This window comes from Dendronephthya gigantea, unplaced genomic scaffold, assembly GCF_004324835.1.
Source record: "Dendronephthya gigantea isolate DGI-Jeju-01 unplaced genomic scaffold, DenGig_1.0 000034F, whole genome shotgun sequence".
Taxonomy (NCBI): domain Eukaryota; kingdom Metazoa; phylum Cnidaria; class Anthozoa; order Malacalcyonacea; family Nephtheidae; genus Dendronephthya; species Dendronephthya gigantea.
In genome coordinates, this window is record NW_021163044.1 from 1,382,504 (window position 1) to 1,405,675 (window position 23,172).

Consider the following 23,172-nt stretch of genomic DNA (forward strand, 5'->3'; position numbering starts at 1 on the left):
ATTGTTTGGTGACAAACGTTTCGTATTTCGATCCGGATAAAATGGTTGATATCAAAATCCGAGCGACGAATCTTGTCTCAAACGTAACCAAGATCATCGTCGTCCAAATCTTAGAACCGATGTCGATAATCCACTTCGTTGCTTTAACGACCGTTGCCCCGTGGGGGTCTGGCGTACCAGGTGTGGGCCCGAACCAAAATAAGTTCCCCGCCGAACACCCGGTCTTGTTTGATGCTAATTTCACGGGTGGGCCACCCGCTGGTCACGGAATGAGGTACAATTACGGCACGCGGATTGAAGTTGCCCGGGACGTTGGTACACGAAATTCGAATTCTTTTGTGCATAAGGCTCAATTTCAGATGTCGGATAATGAATTTAATGTGACGCTTATACTAGAGAACAGTGTCCAAGAACTTTGGAGCGAAGCACTTTCTATTGACCTCGACAGAAGCTTTAGTTTGACAACTGTAAACATAAGAAGCCCTGTGGTAAGAAACAGAACAGAAAGGATAAGCATAAACCTAAAAAGTATCGGTGCTCATACGTGTATGATGGTTGACTTTGGTGATAATTCCTCGCTTCTTCTTTATGGCGAACAAGCCGCGTGTGAGAAAGAGTTCAATGCTACATGGACGAATGTTATATTTAGTAGCAGAAACGAAACTACGACAAGGATAGACATTGACCATGTCTTCAAAGATATCGGAAAATATCAGTTCAAAATCAAGGGTAGTAATTATGTTTCGTCGGGCAGTTATAAGACAGAAGTTGTGGTGCAACTTGAGCCATGTCAGTATCCAAATGTGACAATTACAGGTAATGCAAACACATACACAAATACAGGGCGTGTACGAGAACTGAAAAAGGGCGAGGAAACTGTAAAGGGTGTATACATGTTTTTCTTGAGGGGTTAGGGAGGAAATATGTTCTTCATGGGGGTGGAGCAATGGTGATAAATATGTTCCTCTTGAGAGGGTAGAGGGGTGAAGCATGTTCTTCCTGAGGGCACAAGGGAGGGGAGGTGTGTTTTCTACAAGCTTTCATTATCTACGATGTATATTTCATTTTACAGGTTTGAACGAGACCAGCACGGGGACCTTGACGGAACATCAAAAATCGAAGATACTGTCATTGGCAACAGATAACATGATCAATTGTGAGTTAACTGAGAAAACAAGAACTACATGGAGTGTGTTTAAATTGGTCCGAGAACCACAGCAGGATCTGAAAGGGATAGAAAACATTCCACGAATAGGTTACAAGCTTCCAAATTCGACTAACCTAACTTTGCCAGAGTTAGTTTTAGACAGCAGAAGCTTAGAGTATGGTTTTTACGCTGTCATGGCAAGACTTGAGATGGATGGTTACCCGGATATATTCAATAACAATACGAAATATTTACGTGTAGTGGCGACGCCGTTTTTAGAACCAGCAATCACAACAGGTTTCATATATACGGTTATATTTCGTCAAATGGTTAGTGGAATTGCTCCACCATTTACTGGTTTACAACAATTACTCCCATCGTTCATGAAACTAACACAATATTCCAATATATCTTTCCAGGCGTTGCTAAATGCCTCTGCAACAGTCGATCCAGATTTTGAACAACCCCAAGGTGTCACCTATCAATGGTTCTGCAGGGACAAAAATGATTCAGTGAAGTTTGGACCAGATTTCGATAAAGAACCTTTGCTGTACATTCCTAACTTTCCAATGACACGTTTCCACCCCCGCTGGCAAATGTAAGTGCTTCCATACAGCGAATTCGCTGCCACGATTTTATGAGAAGTTTTTCGGCGCTATATCAGTTGATGCAGCAGCTTAGCGTCGCTTTTTAACCTTAGGCGACTTCTGGGTAAAGTGAAGGAACGCTATGGAACATAAATCTTTTTTCACTGGGAAAGCCAGTCGACCTAACCTTGTTCGTAACGTTTTAGTCCACAGGGTGTTTCGGTGAAGGTAGAGGACGCTTGAATTCTACGAGTAGAGTCTTGAACATGGACGCAACCTTTATGATCGAAGGAAAAACGTAAGTTCACTATTTTAGTGATCTTTCTTTGTAGACTGTACTGTCCCCTTATGCAAATCTTATAGGCTACGTACGGTGATGGATAAAAAACGGACCAGCTTGATGTAAATAGAACCTAATCTTACGCTCTTTCTTGACGTAATTTAATGAACTCTGACTTGTTTACTTTCGTTATATTATAGCTAAACTCTTAACTTATGTATTGCAGGTATATAATAACTCTTGTGGCATCAAAGGTCGATCCAGTCTTTGGTCTGCGAAGATCTGCGACTGAAATCTATCTTCAGGTGGCCTTAGGGCTGCCGCCTTCTCTACAAATGAAGTACGTCTCTTGAGGGGAATCAGAGCGAGGCAAATTGAGCAGACATCTTTTCCATACGATCCCCGTTATCACTGGAAGTCATGCATTACGTTACATTTCCCAATAATGATATGATAAACTGTTTGCCACCTTCTAAAAGTGCTTGGGTTTTTTTTACAACAAAATTACGTTCCCTTTAGATGTCTTAAGAACTGCCAGGAGAAAGTGAACCCGGATGAGAGAGTGACAGCTAAAGCATTTTGCACAACAAATTGTTATGGTCAGTTGGCGTTCAAATGGAGGTTATACTGGTTTGACAGGGTCGACATGACGGAACCATTTGATCTGAGCGAGTTAAACGAGGTAGGTGCACCATCATCAGATCAGGGTCATCTGAACCTGGCAGAAGAATATAACGTTGATCAACAAAAAACGTCATCTTATACGATCACAGGTGCCTCTGGAGACGTTGAGTAATATGGTGACTAACCCCGTTGATGAACTTGAACTGGCATTTAAGTCAAACACTTTAAAACCGGAGAGAAAATACATCTTGCAACTGAAGGCGACACGACCAAATAAAGTGTTTGGAGAACTCAGATACACAATGCTTATGAACAACGCACCAAAAGAAGGTCGGTTTGCATTTTTTTCTCACAAATTCATTCAGAGTAAATCGTGTTACGATATTTAGGCAAGGTAACTAAACTAAGACTTGTTAGTCACAAGCTAAGACTTTCCTAGCCACATTCAATAATGAATTCTCATTCCTAAGGCGAATGTGATATCCAACCAAAAACGGGCGTCGCTATGACAACTATGTTCAACCTAACCTGCATGAATTGGACGGACCCGGATCCACCGATCAATTACGAGTTTTCTTACAAGCTGAAGGACGTCAAAACGGTATTCTTCTCTGCGACTCTGAGAACCTCGCAGATCCTCGTCGCAAGGGAGAATTTGCCGATCGGGGATCCGAATCGAAACAACGAGATCGATATCTACGTGAACATCAAAGACAGATTTGAAGGAGAAACTGAATTGCATTTCATTGTGAAGGTAAGATGTCTTTGCAAACTGGGGTTCAACGAACACAATATACACTCTTAAGTATTGATTTACATCTTCACGTAATGACATAATTTAAGATATATATTTAAGTTTGATACGCCGGGAAAATCCGGTTCTAACACTTAGCCATTCAGCAGTAAAAAATGCTCAACTAAGCCGTTGAGCATTTTTCCGTTTAGAAAATAGAATCAAATTTAGTTATAGCTCTTTGGGTTTACGTTTTTGCTTTTTCACTTTATCGCCGTTATGATCAACAGCAAATGAATGTAGTAGAAATTCGGGATAACAAGCGGGTTTCCTTTGAAGGTGGATCCTCCTGGAGGAGAGCTTGGTTTGTCCAGCATGGATAGCATGCTATCGGGCGATTCATTGAGCAAAATGATTGCCGACGGTGACCCACAGAAAGCGCTGGCAATGGCAGGAGTTTTTGCTTCTGTCTTGAATCACATCAATGGGAATGATTCGACTTCAGGGAATCTGACGGCCGAAGAACAAGAAAGGAAAAATAACGAGAGCCAACAAGTCGATGAGGTGAGGAATCCTGCAACTCCTGATTTGAAACGTTCTTCTTAGATTAAAGACAATGAAAGAACAAACGAATTCATTTAAAAATTTCATATTGTACTCATTTTTTTCTCGCTTTCTTTCTTGAAGTTCAAACAAGCCATTATGAAATCTCTTTTTGATGTAAAAGTCGAAAATATGGACACGTTGTTACAGATAAGTGGAATAACGCAAGCATTGACAGACAATGCTGAAAAATTATCGCCAACTTCGCAGGTAGACGAAATGATCTACTCTTAACAAGTTTTACACATCAGGTCTCAATTTGACCGAGAGACGCTAAGATCGTTGGCTGAACTTTGTACCTAATATTTTTGTTGTAGGAATATGGTTTGATGCTGAGCAATGCTTCCGTGACAAGTTTAACAAAACTGTCTAAAGGAGAAAGTTCATTTAAAAATGTTGACTCGGCAGTCACGAATTTAGCCAATACAATTGGACAACTCGTCGTTGCAGCCACAAAACCTCGCGACGATCAGAACGGCACAATAAACAACGAAGTAAGTTATACCACCACCAAAATCAACTTTAAAACCTAGAATATTCACCTTGAAACCATGCGTACACAGACTATAAGATCGTCTAAGCTTGGCGTGAACATTTTGGGGGTAAGGAGCTTAGGGTGAATGGTCTATAAATAATTGCATTTCTATTACTCTAGGAGATCATTCGCGCTCAAAAATCCATCTCAATGATAAGTGACCTTCACGATGCCAAATTGCGTTACCTCGTGACGAACGAAGGACCGAGCACAAGCAGTACTAAGCACATGACTCTGCAGAGCGAGAAGGTATCAATAAGAAATATGGGAAAGAATGGAAACTCTGCAAGTAACTGTAGCTTCAAGACACCGAGTCCAGAGGTGTTCGGTTTTGGCGACAGTAAGAAATTCAAACACATTCACATTTCAATATTATCTTGTAAAATAGTCCTCTAATCGCAGTGATTCACATTGAATTTTCTTTCAATATAGTTGTCAAGGATATTAACGCCACAATTTCACAACTAGACTCAGTCACAATAAAGGTATACGAGATACATTCGAAAAACGACTAATTCGACCATGGTCGAATTCGCCGGAAAACGACTAATTCGATCATGGTCGAGTTCACCGGAAAACGACTAACTCGACCACGGTCGAATTCGCCGGAAAACGACTAACTCGACCATGGTCGAGTTCGCCGGAAAACGACTAATTCGACCATGGTCGAGTTCGCCGGAAAACGACTAACTCGACCATGGTCGAGTTCGCCGGAAAACGACTAACTCGACCATGGTCGAGTTCGCCGGAAAACGACTAATTCGACCATGGTCGAGTTCGCCGGAAAACGACAAATTCGACCATGGTCGAGTTCGCCGGAAAACGACTAATTCGACCATGGTCGAGTTCGCCGGAAAACGACTAATTCGACCATGGTCGAGTTCGCCGGAAAACGACTAATTCGACCATGGTCGAGTTCGCCGGAAAACGACTAATTCGACCATGGTCGAGTTCGCCGGAAAACGACTAATTCGACCATGGTCGAGTTCGCCGGAAACGATAATTCGACCATGGTCGAGTTCGCCGGAAAACGACGAATTCGACCATGGTCGAGTTCGTCGGAAAATGGCGAATTCGACCATGGTCGAGTGCGTCGGAAGATTCAGTCTTGAATCTCCTTTGTAGGTTGGAGTATTCAACACTAATCCATACACTTGGGACAACACAAGTAAAACAGTTACTTCAAAGATAGCGAGCCTCGATCTCACCTCCAGTAAAGAAATTCAACTTTCCAACCTTACCGAAGACATTGCTATCACCATATCACGTGATCCTAGTCAGTTTCCGAAAATGAACTCGTTTTATATGAAGCCTGACAAGCCGGATTCGGACGATGTTGGAAAATCATACTTGAAGTATCACTGTTTCAACAGGACTTCCCGCTGGACAGCTATGAGTTTCGAGCTTCACCCAGAGGATGTTAGCCTGAGTTTGAAGGTGTACTTAAAAACGGGCGGAAAGCCTGACGTGAGGGCTGGCGATTTTAACCTGCAATACGACCTGCCCGATTTCAAAAGCTGCGATGTTGACGTGGATAAACGTAACGCCAGTGAGGATAATGAAACTGTGTTTATCGATCCGTTCATTCATTGTACGCGTCATCCATACTCTCTCTTCATTTCAAACGTGGACTTTAACGAGACGGGCGAACATTGTTTTGGTATGTAAATGCGATGAAACTTGTCGTCTGACCCCTTGTAAAATAGTTTTATTCAAATGTTGCTGTTGCATCGGAAACTCCATTCTTCTCCATTCACTATGCGTGCGATAATCATCTCTTGATTCTTTCATCTTTCTAGCGGTCCAAGTTCAAAATGTTTCAGTGGACTACGATCCTTACCAAGCCTCAGGAAAATCACGCCGCAAAAGATCATTTGCGTGCGACATCGGCAAGAGACGCATGCGTCGTTCATGCATCGTTATACCCCCTCCTCCTCCGAAACCACCGACCGAGTCGCCATTCACAGTATTATTTGCAGACAATCTCGGCTTCGACGGACAGTACTTCTTCCCCAACCAAACACCCAACTACAACATGTCAATGTATGAGTCAAGTTGTTTGTACTGGGATGAAGAAAACCAAACTTGGACGGGTCATGGTTGTCGCGTAAGCTAGTTGAAACTATATTTCGAGAATTCGTCTGTTACCCATGACGTAAACCTCACAAACGATTCTGTTCCGTTTAGGTTGGTCCTCTGACATCTCGTAGCAACATTCAATGCTTCTGCAATCACCTCACATCATTTGGCAGCGATTTGGTTGTTGCACCAAATCCAATCGACTTCAATTCAGTCTTGAATAACTTCGGGAGTCTCCAAGACAATGTCGCAGTATTGGCTTTGATATCCACCGTGTTAGGATTGTACATTCTGGGTGTTTTGTGGGGAAGACGAGCAGACAAACGAGACGATTTGATGGTAGGTAATAATTAATATGCATGATGATGTTTTGAGCCTGGTGATCCAAAATAGCAGGAAACTGAGAAAAGTACTGCGACAATAGTTGTCAAATAAAAATCCAATTTCCATACTTCAGAGTTATTTTAAATATTGTTTTAGATTGGTCCAACTATTCTGTCAAACCCTCATGGTAGCTATCACTACCTCGTAACAATCTACACGGGCAACAGACCAGGTTCGGGTACATCAGCGAAAGTCTTTTTTAAAATGGTTGGGGATGACGATGAAACGGTACCGGTCAAACTCTGGGATGCAAAGAGACCATGTTTTGAACGAGGCCAGGAGAATCAGTTCATTGTCTCTTATTCTCAGGAAGTTGGGGAGCTGAGCTACGTCCAAATATGGCATAACAATGCAGGTGGGATTTCATCTCATGGTGTCATGTGAAGACAGATACTATTTAAGATTTGGCAAAAACGAGTAAAGATGTAGTTGAAATGTTAGGTATTTCGCTGACAAAGGAAAGCAGTATTTCTGGCATTGGCAATATATCGCGTAGCAATAATAACCAGAGACCTCGTTATTTATTCTACAGGTGTATCACCATCTTGGTACCTGAGCCGCCTTTCTGTCAAAGATATTCAAACAAACAAGCAATGGTACTTCGTGTGTGATAACTGGTTAGCAGTTGAGGCAGAAGATGGCAAAGTATGTCGAGTTCTTCCTGTGGCCAACGACCAAGAATTGACCAATTTCAATCAACTCTTTACAGCACGGACAGTCAAAGGTAAACAAGATTATATTTATGCGATCGTTGGTAAAGAGAGTCAAATAAACCCCCCTCCAGGTATTTTAGATATCGAAGCTAGTTACCCTGCAAAAGAGATCTTAAGCAATAGTGTAGATGATGATAAGATATGTTTGTTTCCAGGTTTGGCAGATGGTCATCTATGGTTCTCAATATTTTCAAGGCCCCCTAGTAGCAACTTCACGCGCGTCCAACGTCTCTCGTGCTGTCTGTGCCTTCTTTGTTGCACAATGATCACGTCAGCGATGTTTTACAACATGGGAGGCGACGGGCCGAGTCCCTTTTCCATCCAAATTGGCTCACTAGTCATCGACCTTAAACAATTCGTAATTGCCTTGCAAAGCAGTCTCATTATTGTCCCAGTTAACGTGGCGATTGTGCAAATTTTTCGCAATCTGAGACCAAAACCGAGCAAAAAGGATATTTACAAGGAGGAGAAAGAAGACAACAACGAAAAGGAAGAAAGCGCTGGGGAAAAACCTAAAGGAAAGCTTCCATACTGGTTTATCTACGTCGCATATCTGTTATGCTATTTAGCTTCTGCAGCCTCGATTTTTTTCACTTTATTGTACAGTATTCAGTGGGGGAAAGAGAAATCGACAGAGTGGGTAATCGCCATGGTAACAGCCTTCCTACAGTCCGTTCTACTCTTGCAACCAGTTAAAGTTCTGGTTCTTGCAATCGTGCTAGCGGTGTTTGTACGAAAGCCTGCGGATGTAGACGACCAAGATGACACTCCAGTTACATATGAACCACCGAAAACTGTGTCGAAAAGGCGTAGAAAAAGTACAAACCGACTGAAAATATATAGGTCAGTTTCTTCCATATGTGTTATTGAATGTATTTAGTTAGTGATATTTGTAGTTTACATTTGGATATTTCAACTTAGCATCGAAATAGGGAGAATTATAAAAGGAGAATTTCTTTCTTTCTCCCTTGCAGTCCCCCAGATCCAGAGACTCTAAAGGAGGCTCGTGTTAAACGTTTAAAAGAAATCAAAATGAACAGCATAATAAAAGAAATTGCAACCTTCTTTATTTTCCTCATCATGCTCCTGAACGTCGCCTATTACCATCGAGATCCCAATACATTCCTTATGACCAAGACTTTGTATGAGACTTTTGACGAAGTGGACGCTTTTAGCATCGATTTGGGAGCGGTATGGCTGTCTTTTTTCGTTTCGTAAACTTTTTAGATATCCCTAAAGTACCAAGCCAGATCTCTACTTGCAGTTTTGAGATTTAAAAAGCATTCTCTCCTTACCAGGTCTCCGACGGTGATTCGTTGTGGATGTGGGCGCGTGAGACACTCGTTCCAGGTCTCTACGCGAAAGAGTGGTACAATGGCAAGAAAATTCAAAAAGGCTTTATCGCAAACATGGAACACTATCTTGTTGGGGTTCCTCGGATGAGACAAGTAAGAGTTAAAAAAGGTAAGGAAAAAGTGATTCAAGGTCACGATATCCGACTGCAAAGGGTCCATGTCACGCAGATGGAATCACTGTATCTCTTCTGAATGTTTTGAGCTAATGAATACCAGGCCTAAATTTGTACTTCTCTGCACGACACCGCTATAACGTGCATTCCACCTAACTTTTAGATTCCTGCAAAGTGGACGAATTATTTGAAGACAGAATACCCCATTGCTATGACGCTTTCTCTTTTGCTAACGAGGAGGTTGAAACGTTCGGAGTATCCTGGAAGCCGTTGGGAAAGGACTCGGCTCGAAAACGCAGAGACCTCGCGAACACGCCGCTAACCGAGGAACAATGGCTTGAAAGAATGTTTAGTTCGACTGCAAAAGAAGAAGACACAAAAAGCCGGACCACAACGTCCGGGAAAGGATTCCATCGGAGAACACATTACCTGAGAATTTATTGCCAAAAGACGCGCTTGCTCAGAGAATTAGTAAACATGAAAATGTGCAACAAAATAAGCGCGAGAAAGATACCAACCGGCAGAAGAGGGCGGTCGATCCAATAACTTCGTCGGTAACTGGGAAAAATCGCAGAAAAAAGAAGCGACTGTTGGCCAGCAACAAACCAAAAGTCTACTCCATAAATGCAGAAGCGTTGCTGCCGAATGGTAAAATTATGTCATGTTTTGAGCGATGGCGTCATCAATCCACTTTGGACCTACGAGGCTTCCCTTACTGGGGTGCGATTTCGTTGTACAGCGGTGGTGGATATGCCGCGAACCTCGGCTATGACCCCCTTGCGGCCTACACGGTGATTTCCGATTTGCATTCGAACGGTTGGATCGACGTACAAACTCGCGCAATTTTTGTCGAATTCACAGTCTACAACGCGAACACAAATCTCTTTGGTATAACCTCGATAATGATAGAATTCCCTTCATCCTCGGCTGCTTTCACTAAAACTCAATTCCAGTCTGCTCGATTTTATCTGCGTTTGAATGGCGCTGAAACGCTGTCCCACATCTTGGTCATATTCTTCATGATGTATTTCCTTTACAGAGAAGGAAAACTCGTTTATAAACAACGCTGGTCGTACTTCAAAGGTTTCTGGAATTGGGTGGAAACGATTTTGGTAGTTTGTGAGTTCATGACGATCGTTCTCTTTCTCGCACGTCTCTACGAAGTGGACAAAAATCTGCTTCAGCTGCGAGAGAATCCAAACGATTACGTTCCTTTCCAGTACGCCGCGGGCGCCGACGCAGCCCTATGCTATATTCTCGGAATTCTAGTCTTCTTCTACACCATACGATTCCTACGACTTTTAAGGTTCAATAAAAATTTCGAAAATCTTGGAAAGACACTAGGTCGAATCAGTGGACCTATCTTGGGTTTCTGTATTCCGTTTTTCTTTGCGTTTCTCGCATTCGGGATGTTCGCGTTCGCGCTTTTTGGCACGCATCTCCGGGATTACAGCACGTTTCAGATGACGATGGTCACACAGTTCAGCATGACGCTGGGAGATTTCGATTTTCAAGCGTTGACTATGACAAATCCGTTGTTAGGGCCGCTATATTTCTTCGGTTTTGTTGCATTGAACGTTTTTATACTAATGAATGTCTTTTTGGCCATAATCAACGATTCGTACGCTGAAATTCAGGAAGAGGAAGCAGAGACGAAAAACGAATACGAAATTCTGGAATATATTTCTGAGCAAATTCAGTTGAGAGTCAAAAAAGAACCCAAAAGACAGAGGAAGGCAAGAAAGGTTTCCCCTAAGAAAACAAAACAAAACAAAACTGAGAAACCACGCTATGTAACTTTCCAAGAGACGAAGAGGAAATTAAAGGAGATAGATGAAAGTTTACAAGAAAACAGGGAAGATTATAAAGCACTTTATGAGAACTTGTGTATCGAACTAGAGAATGATGGTCGATCTTTTGAGAGTTTAATCAATTGGGAAACCCAGAACTCCTCAGGGGAATTAACGAATGAAGACATCTCACAAGGCGTTTCTCCAAGAACGTATACGACGTCTTCAAGTCAAAATTTCACTCCAGAAGAGAACGTTGCAAATCTCGATAGCTGCGGCGAGCAGCTGGAAAGTTTTCTTGCTAAACTGCACGATTTGGAGCAAGGTGAAGTGCAAACCGTGGAAGATATAGAAAACGTTCCTAACGACAAACAACAAGACGTCTGCTTTGGAATGGTTGTATTTATAGAGGCTGTAACTTGATCCGACCGTAAGAGACACAAACTAGTCAGACTAACCAGTCCACACACAGGATTGATAGTAAATATTAAGTAATACACTCGAAGGAGTAAGACACACGATCAAACAAAATACGGAAGTTCCGAACATCTGCTTTGGTGAATTCTAAACTATTCCCGATGAATACTTCGTTTGGTGTAGAATTGAATCATTTCGAGGGAAAAATAAATCCTTTTGGCATTCCGAGAATCGTACGAAAATCGCGGTTTGATTGAGTAAAACGATTTGTTTGGAGGAAATTACGTTTCAATACGGTCAGGCTTTGACACTTTCATGCCACTACGTTGGTATTATAGAGAAATATCTGCATGACTGAAAAATGTTAGATATTATTGTATTTAAACCAAACTACAGCCATGACAAGACAGATACGTCGCTTCATATATATCATTATTCAATAGCACAGGGACTCTTTGAATTTAAAACTGCTGATTTTGCCAATAAAAATACGAAGGATCTAAAAGGCTGTGTTTATTTATACGTTTAAGAATTCAAAAGTGTATGGAAATGCCCTTTTGTCAAATTCTGCCTGCTAGCCCTAAATTGATTCTAGTTACTCCGAATTCGCTTCATCAGAGGGTCTTCATCAGAGGTTAGCAAGTATGGTTTCAGAGCCAAAATAAAATACATAAAATCTTTAATCAATTGCAATCAGCCTTTTTATTCTTTTCCAATCAATGTTATTACAGCTATTATTAACAATGGCATTTTATCATTTAAACGTGAAATCGTGGGAATGTTTTCTTCCATTGCTTTTCAAAAACCACTTCATCCCCGAGCCACGCCTTGGCGATGCAATCGGTGTAAAAATTATTTTCGTCAGCGTGGAACGAGCTTTTCGTATTGACGAATGTCGCAAACAACTCTTCCTTCTGACCAGTCCCGGACTCTTTCCGTGCCACTCGCGTGTTCGTTTCTATAGTTACCCTGGCAGAGAGCGGTTCACTTTCAGTGATGTCATATTCTTCGTTTACAGAAACTCCCCATATTATATTATTGTCGAGCCGCTGAAATTCCCCATCGTCTAGTTTCAAAGTTTTCTTGTATGACTGAGTTTGAACGTCATGAGTTATATGTCTGAAAAGAGGTTGTTACGTTTATAAATGAACAATTTAACTATATTAGTATATTACCGATGAAATCAAGGTCTTGATTAATCTATACTGACCTCTGGAAAGAAGGTTTTCTTAATTCTTTCACTGGTAATGCATGGGTATTTACAATCGGCTGCCCGAGGTTGCTGAATAGCTCATCCCTGAGGTCGATATCCTTACTTCGTTGTCTCAGAGGTAATGCGAGTACAGGTGGGGATATGAAGTGAAGTTGAAGGATAGGTGTAGATGGCGGAGGCCAAATACAGTAAGGCCAATAGGACTGGGACAAAGCTAAGCGCAGCTGATGACCTGGACGAACAGTATACCCTATCGTGTCCAAGTTCATTTCAATGACGTAGCGTTCGCCTGGATTTAGGGGTTTTATGTCATTCATTGTATGGCCATAACGGTGAGTGAGGTTAAGCACACCTGAAATATGATAAAATAACAGCTACAGCTTGGAAGACGGTCAACGGTGAAGGTACCATATAAACAACGATATGAAATTCCAGCGCACCTTTGGTAATAAGTGTCGCTCTTCCATCAGGAAAAACATCGACTAGCCGTGCACAAATCGTTGCTAGTTTTTGATCAGAACTTATCTCAAGTTGTATGGAAGGTGCACCCAGAATGTCTATTGCGTCCACCAAGACATCGCCATGCCAACACCTGCTGAGCCCGTCATCAGATGCCTGATTTTGGGCAAGATGAGCCGGTCCATTGAAAGGTATCATTGTCCCCCCAGCAGAACCACAGGCAAAAAAACTGGGAATTAGAACTGACTTTTCAGTTGGCTGAACAGTGTCGGTGCCTAACAGGGGAAAAATTTTCGCTGAGTCTCGGTCTAACAAACTTCAATTCACGAAAACAGATTTAGTGGACACAAGAGAGTATCTTTAACCTTGACGTAGTCTCCCAGTATATGTTAATTCAAATCTTTTCATTGATACGTTTTTAGATGGCCATTTATCTTCAGCAACCCAACGACCTGGCCAGGTTTTCAACTTTGGTGACACAGGAACACCTGAAGAAAATTTTTGTAAGAAACTTAGCTCGGTCATAAGGCGTGCAAGTTGGTTTACTCGTAAACAAGCGGGCATACGTTCATTTTAGCATTTTACCATCCGCCTAAAACCAGACGATCTTATTTGCAATGAAATATACGTTCATCTAGATACCCTACTTACTTTCTCCAAGGTACAAACGAAATCTAGGTTCTTTATCAAGACCGTTTTCAATCCCTTTAAGATGGTAATCCCAGAACCTCAAGCTCTCTGGCAAGTAAGCGATGTTCGGTGAGGGAATAGCCTCGTCTGGGAACTCATGTGGCCAAGGGCCAACCAAGGCTCGCCAATCACATGATAGATGTTCAGCCATGCGGAATACTGCATTGTGGTAACAGTCAAACCATCCTCCCATAAGATACACTGCGCATTTAATCTGGTAGTAAAAAACTATTCACTCGTGGCTGGTATAAAATGTAGCCTTACAATATTGTGTAAAATTTGGCTCGTTTTTGCTGGTGGTGAAAGGCGTTCTATGATCGACAGAAAATACCTTGGAATAATCCTCACACACTGAAGCATGTTTCCAGAACTCATCTCTAGTTTGATGTGATAACCACGTGTTCACCCACGGTTCTCCAGCCTTTTCTAAACGTTCCAGCCACATATCTCTCCATCTAAAGCAACGGACAACAATTTTATACCAATTAACTTAATCACGTCGATTGAATTTGATTAGTGATTGCATTAGCTGCATTCTCAATCCTTAATCCGAATGCTCAATTCAGTTGCTCACAACTAAATTTGAGCCTTATTGTACATTGCCCATTTAGCTCTAACAAACGTTGGATCTTAATCCGTTAATCGAGTCGATTGAACTTAATCTGTGATAGAATGAGCTGTATTATTAAGTGTATTGAGTGAAAGCGTTAAATCTAATCGCAGCTAAAATGTATATTACTTTGCTCCAACAAACGCCGGATCAGGGGGGGACATGTTCCACGTGAGCATAGCACAGGACCACGATAGCATCTGCTCTGGGACCAAACATCCGCCTTTATAATGGCAGTTGTCGTCGTATCTATCATCAACCGAGTACACAGATATGATAGCTTTTAAACCCTCGGGGTTCCTTGCGGCCACTTGGAGTCCATTAAAACCACCCCAACTTTTGCCAACCATACCTTTAACAACAAAAAATATTATTTAGAATAGGCGCATGTTCTTCAGAGGGTCAAAAGATAAGAATTCATTGGCATTTATGCAATTTCCACAATGCAATTTGTTTCCGTTAATCAATTATCCATCGCAGTCCCTTACTCACCAACATTTCCTGAGGACCAAGGTTGTTTTCTAATCCAATCAATGACCTCCAGACAGTCATCCTGTTCCTGTGGCTCATATTCGCCAAAATATAGGCCATCGGAATCCCCGGAACCACGCATATCCACTCGAATCACTACATATCCATGAGAGCACATCCATGGGTGTCTTTTCTCATCCCGTCGTGACGTCCTGTCGTTACGACGATACGGCAGGTATTCTGAAATGCAGCATTTCCCAGCCATTAGCTAGGATCGACCTCGCCGATCTTCATATACTAGCTGAATGCAACCTCTATATTATGTCGACATAACCTCAAAACTTGTTTTTTCCGGAGGCATTTAAAAGTTTTGCACTTATCCATGGCCAAACCATCTCTTTCGCGGGGCTCTCGGGCCAGTTGGATCAGTCGAGCGGCGGAGAAGCAAAAGTTGAAAAAACAGAAGACAGTTTAGAGCAAGTTGCTTCAATTTCCGCCACCATCCGGCACTCAAAAATAAGGAGCGAGCGTTGCAGTCTTATTCCGTGTCGAGGGTCTATTTACAAGTTAGTGACCTGCCAGAATATCACGCAATGCGATACTTAATAAGGCCCTTGACTCAAGCAGTTCACGGCTGTCTGTAATTTTCATACTGTAAGGTTTATATTGCAATATTTATAGTCATATACTATAATGATGCACAGGCTATCGTAATATTTCGTACTGTCCGTTTTATATTTCACAATGCACCTTTTAAATGTTTCATAGAACATACTGATGCAACACGATGTATACGTACGGAAAATACGTATAAGAGGCCCTTAAATCTAAGACACGGACGTGACATGAGTCATGAAATCAGCCGGTAGTGTTAGGAACCCGGTTTTTAAGTAGTTTTACATACAGCTCTGACCTTGTTTGCCAAAAGGAATCAATCAAATGATCGATATTGTGAAACTGTAGAAATGAAGACAGTATTATTCCACGTTCCTGTGGTAGATTTGGTGTACCTTAATTAAGGTCCCTAAATCTATGAAATCCCTACATTGTGCATCGTGTATATATCGTGTGTGTATGCATATCGCGCATCGAACAAAATGATGCTACAACTAGTGCTTCGATTATACCATCTGACATATTTCATAACACAGCCAGCAACTTTGAATGAACGAGTGAGCAGTCTTAGTTAAATCGTGAATAAATGCATGTATTGCGCTATCTCAAAGGTCAATCTTACCCAAAATTGCTGGAAATTTCTCGTTAGCTTTCTCAGTTTCCGACACAGGGATCCATAACTTGCTAGCGAGGCGGTTGGAATCTTTCAGGGGTATCCACACGCAGGATTGTGTCAGTACTTTGTACATATTGGCGTCCAGTTGTCGCTTGTCGGTGTATCACTCCGTAGCAATCATATACGAATATAAACAGTACTCATGAAAGCATGATTGCGTGTGACCATGCGTGTCGCATTACGAGTTGATTAACGAATATTAATGAAAATCTATCGCCTTGACTCTGCCAGATGAACGCATAAAAATCAGGAACACAGATTCCACTATATGCTTCTTGTAACGGTGCATGGCCATGCGGAATATTGTTGGCGACGTATTGGGGAAATATCTGATTGCAAGCCTCGTGATAGTTACCTCAGATATTTGATAGGCTCCACAATTTTTAGTTACAGGATATACCTACATATCTATTTGACTATATACTTCGAAGTTGGAATGAATTCAACGATAAAATCACGTGTAATGAGAAACATTTTCACTGGTATGAAGAAACTCTGTAACAGAGACATCTGAGTCTGACAGACACTTTAGCACATACGAGGATATTTATGTACAAAATCAGAATGATTAATGGACAACCCTGAACCTTTATCTATGTAATCTACCTTTTTGCTTAGCTATATAGTTAACAACTTATACCACGAGCTCGAGTCGTATATGAACTGATAGCAGGGGAGGTGTGTAGCACTGAGTCGGCTCATATACGACAAGAGCGAGTGGTATGATTGTTTTATAATAAAGCCAAATGCTGTTCGTTGAGCGACAAAAGTATTCCAGAATTCTGTCAATTTCTTCTTTATTTACCTCAGAAAACCGGTCAGCCTTGAGCCGTTATGCTTTTTCTTTTGTTTTGCTCTACCCAACGTATATGAGCTGATATACGGTGGGTATCTCCACCAATCATTTTGCTGAATAGTCATATACAATGCCGGAGTAGCTATGTTATAACTATATTTATATTTTATAAAATCTGTTGGAATTTAGTCATCTCGGCTATCTAACGTATTTATATGGATGGTGTTACAAATTAGTTAAGTAAATCGTTATTAGTATTATAATTGGAGCAAAATTAGTTAGTAGAGCAAAACAATCGAAAATTCGAGAGAAGTGTTACGCCCTTGCAGGGGCCAGTCCAGTTGCATCAAGCCCGTTCAGCTTAAACGATGGTTAAGTTCAAAATATACAGCAAGTCAATCGTTTTATTCAACAAGCAAACAAACTGATGTTTTTAAAGACCCTGTTTACAACTACATATTCAGTGCATAATATTCAAGTTGACTCATTCAAGAGAGTTGTAAACAGCAAGCCACGAGCAAGCAGGAGGAGCAAGAGTGTTTACCGACAACAGAGATCAGACTCGTAATGATGGTTTGAAAAAAATTAAAAAAACGAATTGTGGTGTTGTGATAGTATACAGTTCGAAAGAACAAGAACCAGCATCTATGACATATTGGTATATGGTAGCATTAGGGAATTCTTTCAGTTTCATTATCAAAGTGGGCAATAATCCTTAAACTGCATATTACCATCAATGGGATATTGATCGAGGCAGTATGACTGGCCTGGCTGAGGACAACGATGGAAAGTTCCTGGAGTATAAAACAACCATGAACTCCCGCGACCATATGTTAGCCAATGTTCCTGATGTTTGTATATCCCGGGACCGTAACGATTGCGAGTAAAAAGCCCGGGGTTATGCGGATGATTGACCCATTGTCCAGCAAACATAACCTTGGTTGGAATCACCCCCCGGGCAACGTCTATTTGAGTTCCAAATGTCTTTTCAGGGAGGCCCCATAACTCTACCCTCCAGTTTGTTGTTCTCAAACCGAAATATCCGCGTTCCGTACGACCATTTTTCACCGTAGTACCATAACCAACACTCAACTTGTAACCTGCGTTTTTTATTTTGCCCTCAAGATTTTTAAGAGCAGTGAAGTTATTGGAAACGAAAATAATGTCACCGTCCATGTCCCAAGGAAGAACACCGTTGAACTTCACGGCACCTGTGCAGAGAATCAGAAAATTACTTACTTTCTGCAAAGAATCAGAAAATTACGTATTAACACTGAGCTAACCTTCAAGGTAGGTTGAACTGCACAAGAATAGGTTGAACTTTCAAAGAGTGTTTTGTGGTATATTTACCTATCATCGTTCCAGAGGCAAACTCGCAAATAGCGCCGGCATCATCACATGCTTTCATAAAGAATTTCATCACATCAGCGAGGTTTTCCATATCTGCAGGAGATAAGTGTATTCCTTTTCCTTTCTTGCACAACTTTGCAGAAGTGTAAGAATATCCATTTCGGCATCCATACCAGCGTACCCTACCATCTGGATCGATAATCCTGTGAATTGCATGTTTGTTTGCGAACGTTACAAGCTCCTCGTCGGCAATATCGCGACTTTGAATGTTAAACATGACATCCGGACACGATACGGCCATTTTTTGCGGTGTTTGTTTCTTGAAGCGCCAAAACAAATCATAAATTGAGCCGAATTTGATACTGAAAGAAACAAAGATTCTTTAAAAGTTAGCCTTTAAAATCATTAGTGCCATTATGTGTTCTGACTTTCTAAAGAATATGTTGAACTGAACAAAAATCGATATGATTACAAGTTAGGGCTGTAGTCATTTAGTCTACCTTATCCTGAATATGTCACTGCATGAGTGTTTTCCATTACCTGGTATCAAATGGCAACTCTTTGTAAGTATCTGTCCTCGCCATTATTGGTCCTGACAAAAATTCACAGACTACACATTCATTGAATGACCTGTAATATCCTCCCATGTACTTAGCGGTAATATTTCTAAATGTCACCTGTTGACAACCCATATCCCACTGTCCTTTCAAATTGCGGAAAGCACCACCAACAAATTTCACCTGAGGTTTGTAACTGAGAATACGAACCATTCGTTCCAGGTTAATATCGTCATCAAAGTGGGTAATATTTATTGCTATTAACACATAGGGTGTTGAGACTTTACCAACAAGTTCCTGCAACAAGGCGCCTTGGCCTGTATCCGCTTTCATCACAAAATTTTCAAAATTAATCTTAAGTTTAGATATGTCAGATGTGACCGACGGTTGCACTTGTTTTTGCGTGGCTAATATTACCCGCATCCCAGGGTAATATTTCTCTATACCCTGCATCATCTCTAAGTAACTTTGCGCAGGTCTCCCAATCTCGTTTGGTATAATCGCCACAATTGTTATAAGTTTTTCATTTGGAATAAACTCTTTGCAATCGACACGGTCAAATCCTTTTCGGAACAGCGGATAGCCATAGTTCAGTTTCTTTCCCATGAACTGTTCGGGGCAAACTTCTTTCTTAACATTTTCTTCTTGTGGGTTTTCCAACAGGTTGCCATCAGAATTTTCTTCATTCAGTATTGTCAACATTTCAAATGTCTTTTGAATAAGTAAGCCCACTTTCTGCTGGTGACCGACTGATTTTACTAAGCTTCTCTGAAGTTCTATCAAATCTTTCGACAATTCCTTAACATTTTGAGCCAAATTCGCATTGTTTCTGTAAAAGTTACAAATTACTATTTTTAAAACTTTTATAGAGTCTGGTGTAAACGTAACCTTTTAATTATGCCATTAGTCATTTTGGTCCTATACCTTAAGCCTGGTTTCCATAATCATGCAAGGAGAAAGCGATTTCAGAAAGACAAAATATTTAAATCTTCAATAATCACCGTCGACGGCGTCATATGGAAACCAGGCTTTACAGGTGGCCGGGTTTCAACAAACTTTGCACGAGTTCCGAACTATTTTGCACATCGACAATGACTAATTTCCTAATTAAAGACTTTTATAAAAACTTTTTTTTAATGAAACGGCTCCAGACATGGGGGAGAGGTCACAATGTTTACTTCGCTCGCTCGTATCACCGGGATTTGAAACGGATATGTTGACGACCCCCTTGTCGTCTGAATACTGTTGGACGTGGAGATTTGCACTGTATACCATGATAGCCGTATGATCGGAGTGGGCGTATCTTGCGTGAGCCGCTTTAATCACAGACGACTTCACAAAGAAATTCTCGATACCAAAATCAAATACATAACAAATTTATTCCCAACAAGACGCCTTTTCTGGCGTTAACTCCGGCGCACGTGCCAGTCTTTAATATAGAGCTTCTGAACATAAACAATTCAGTCCATTAGTCATATTCGCATTTAGATGCCTTGCGAACCCAGCCTCGTCCCCGGCGCGGCGGGGGAACACGCGTGGGTCAGTGGGGAAGCTCTCGCGGGCGGAGCGCCTGGCAGAAAATGCATTCAAGATGGCGGCCAAACAAAGAAATGAGCAAGTATTTCTTAAGTTGACAGATAGTGAGCGTTCTTTGCTGGACACAATGCGAAGACCAATATTCGATGCGTTTATTGGAGGAAAGGTTTTGTGTGGGAGAGAAGACTGTGTCAAAAATTAAGATGTAACAAAATGTAACAAAATACATTTCTCTTCGATTTCTGTAGAATGGCTTGCATTTTCTGCCAGGCTCTATTTCGTGTTAAAATCCCTGCGCGCGACATTCCCCACGCGCACGTAATGGAGCCTGGGGACGAGGCTGTTGCGAACCTATAAATGTTCGATCGCAAAATTCAGAAGCATCGTACTTTAAAAAGTATAGAAGTTCAATTGTTCAAAAACACCGTTCTGGCGTTAACTCCGGCGCACGTGCCAGTCTTCAATATAGAGCTTCTGAACATAAACAATACAGTTCGCGTATTGTTTTGCATACATATTCGCATTTAGATGCCTTGCGAACCTAAATGTTCGATGGCGAAATTCAGAAGCACATCGCAGTATAAAAGTTCAATTGTTCAAAAATGTAAATAAACCGCATGATACATTCGCTTCGTCTTACACTTTGCCTTTGGAATTCGCGCTTCTATAGTTGTATTAAATCTTCGATCCTGTGCAAACTACGCGACGTGTCAACGCGCCCATACACGACCACATCATTTTGTTAAACGGCGAAATAGCAGTGATATTATTAAAATAGGACCGGGTCTACATGTATTAAATATATTCTTACCCCAATTCAATCTAAACTTAATCGAACAGCATGAAAAGAGCGGTTTATTTGTTCCTCTTGAAGAAATTGCCGTATCATGCGAGCGAAATCGAATCGCGCATTGGAAAATTAGCCAAAGCTGTGCACCACAACTCTTGGCAGATAGGACTGGGACGTATATAAATACGGTTACATACATATTTTAAATACTACAATGTTTCGCGCCATTCAGACTTGCGACGACGAAAAATAAAAAAAACAAAAAAAAAAACAACAAAACAAAACCGGGGCGAATTTTCAACTCCGTCGCTGACGCCGGAGTAATAAACGCAGTGAACTTCGTATAATCACCATAACAATAGCATGTGCTTGTTTGGTGTCATAAAGACTTATTTCAATACCTCAAAGTCCTCTCACGCTTCGTTTAATCTCGGGTAACCGGGCTCATGTAAACAGCCCCTTAGTTTATATGACGAGAATAAGTTTATGTCATCTTGGAGGCAATCGCTCTTGGGGTTGACCGCTCAGTGGGTTTATATCCTGGCGAGCGGCATCGATATATTGCAAATCAAACACGCGGTTATATGCTGCATGACCACACCGTCCACACGCCTCATTCTAGACACTGCTAACACTTCCTTCTTTGTCAAACTCAAGGAGGCTCTGTACATACGCAAACGTAAACCTGACCTTAAACAAACATGCAGGTTCAGCATTTTAATACTATTTTCCAGTTATAATTTTGTCTGTCCACAGGTCTGTCGTGTTGTCCTACTATTAAATTATGCATATCTTGTACCTGTTATGTTGTTAATCATTGTTGTAAATAATGTTATTCATTGAGTATCACCTCGCCTGTATCATCATATTTCTTGAAATATTCTTATAATATTATATAAGATAATATACTTGAAATATTCCTAATGACTAATACAATGTCAATGAGGTAAAAATTAGGACGATTGATGATTATATTGTGGAATTAAAGTCTTCAGCGGATGAAATCAAACAAACCTATGCTATGACAACATATTGAAAACAACACTGACAATATCATGTTTATCTATTCACTTTAATACCTCAAATTCATTTGACACCTCATCGTGGGCTGAGCTAGATCGATTAATTCAACAGTCAGAGCGTAACGATTTTATATAATGTTGACGTATTCAGTCAATTCTGATGCTTTCGCCTTTATTTGCTGCGTTTTCGCCCAACCACACAGTCCACACTGTGTTTAAACACTGCGTTTTTCGCCGTGCAACTATAGTGTGATGACTATAGTCTCATAGAAAGACAACACATTGTCAGCACAGGCGGCAAACAATGTTGATTTGCATGCACATACAAAGTAAAACTTACATGTTTGAAAGTTTTTGTCCTCCATTATTTTCTGCATTCCTTGGAATTGACGGTGAAGGAAGTTTAGCCGTGAATGGGAAAGGAATAAAATATGAAGAGAAAAAAAGAATAATTGCAATCTGAATCACAACCACAACGACAAGAAAGTTTCGGCCACGTAGAAGGTCGACCATTGTTACCATAATAACATCAGCCAACTGTAGCAGACTCTACATGGTTTCTTACAATCTCGCACTTAATTTCTCAACCCGCGCCTGCCCGACTCATTCAAATTAAATACATAAATACATAAACAAAGCTGTAGACAGAGTCATAACGCTTGCCCTATTTCATTAATAAAAATGTGAGAAATTAGCAAGTTTAAGTAGCATAATAACCCAGCGCCATATCTTTTGTTGCAATATTATTTGGTGCTTTCCGTTCGCCTCAAATATTCGGCTCCGCAAATGTTCTTCAACATGTTTGTTGGCGACAAGCACGGTTGACGACTTCTGGGAACTGGAAAAGTGACTGAAAAACGGCGACTCGACTTCGTCTCGGTTTTTATTCAGCGATTTTCACCTCGCCTTCGCCTTCGGCGAATAATTAGTCAGCTGAATACTGTTGGGCGTGGAAATTTGCACTGTATACCATGATAGCCGTATTAATAATGATATTCAGAGTGTATAAAATAAGGAAATAAAAGCA

The 23,172-nt window shown here is 41.1% G+C and overlaps 4 protein-coding genes across 5 annotated transcripts; 2 read left to right on the forward strand and 2 right to left on the reverse strand.

Moving 5' to 3' along the window:
- The first annotated feature begins 1,961 nt into the window (after positions 1–1,961).
- Positions 1,962–5,024, forward strand: LOC114525359 (sperm receptor for egg jelly-like). The gene is made up of 10 exons (XM_028546621.1): positions 1,962–2,032; positions 2,241–2,354; positions 2,534–2,696; positions 2,788–2,968; positions 3,109–3,392; positions 3,711–3,935; positions 4,059–4,184; positions 4,292–4,468; positions 4,630–4,849; positions 4,942–5,024. Exons 1-10 carry the CDS (start codon positions 2,001–2,003, stop codon positions 5,022–5,024), a joined length of 1,605 nt encoding a protein of 534 aa, XP_028402422.1. The 5' UTR covers positions 1,962–2,000.
- A 625-nt stretch (positions 5,025–5,649) lies between these two features.
- On the forward strand, positions 5,650–9,792 carry LOC114525525 (polycystic kidney disease protein 1-like 2). Of its 2 annotated transcripts, none has more exons than XM_028546905.1 (9): positions 5,650–6,169; positions 6,309–6,616; positions 6,697–6,927; positions 7,069–7,327; positions 7,505–7,696; positions 7,841–8,528; positions 8,660–8,876; positions 8,984–9,149; positions 9,317–9,792. In XM_028546905.1, the coding sequence occupies exons 1-9, from the start codon at positions 5,800–5,802 to the stop codon at positions 9,697–9,699; spliced, it is 2,814 nt and encodes a 937-aa protein (XP_028402706.1). In that variant the 5' UTR covers positions 5,650–5,799; the 3' UTR covers positions 9,700–9,792. The 2 variants fall into 2 exon arrangements, with proteins under 2 accessions (XP_028402706.1, XP_028402707.1); XM_028546906.1 differs by having other exon boundaries at positions 8,984–9,133; positions 9,317–9,551.
- A 2,268-nt stretch (positions 9,793–12,060) lies between these two features.
- Positions 12,061–16,459, reverse strand: LOC114525526 (cocaine esterase-like). Its single transcript, XM_028546907.1, has 9 exons — positions 16,041–16,459; positions 14,825–15,043; positions 14,462–14,684; positions 14,054–14,177; positions 13,684–13,936; positions 13,398–13,520; positions 13,014–13,307; positions 12,571–12,925; positions 12,061–12,479 (listed from the first exon to the last, which is right to left on the reverse strand). Exons 1-9 carry the CDS (start codon positions 16,165–16,167, stop codon positions 12,119–12,121), a joined length of 2,079 nt encoding a protein of 692 aa, XP_028402708.1. The 5' UTR covers positions 16,168–16,459; the 3' UTR covers positions 12,061–12,118.
- Positions 16,460–16,561: 102 nt separating this feature from the next.
- LOC114525530 lies at positions 16,562–23,127 on the reverse strand. Its single transcript, XM_028546911.1, has 4 exons — positions 22,486–23,127; positions 18,781–19,626; positions 18,241–18,602; positions 16,562–18,101 (listed from the first exon to the last, which is right to left on the reverse strand). The coding sequence occupies exons 1-4, from the start codon at positions 22,665–22,667 to the stop codon at positions 17,587–17,589; spliced, it is 1,905 nt and encodes a 634-aa protein (XP_028402712.1). The 5' UTR covers positions 22,668–23,127; the 3' UTR covers positions 16,562–17,586.
- Between the last annotated feature and the right edge of the window lie 45 nt (positions 23,128–23,172).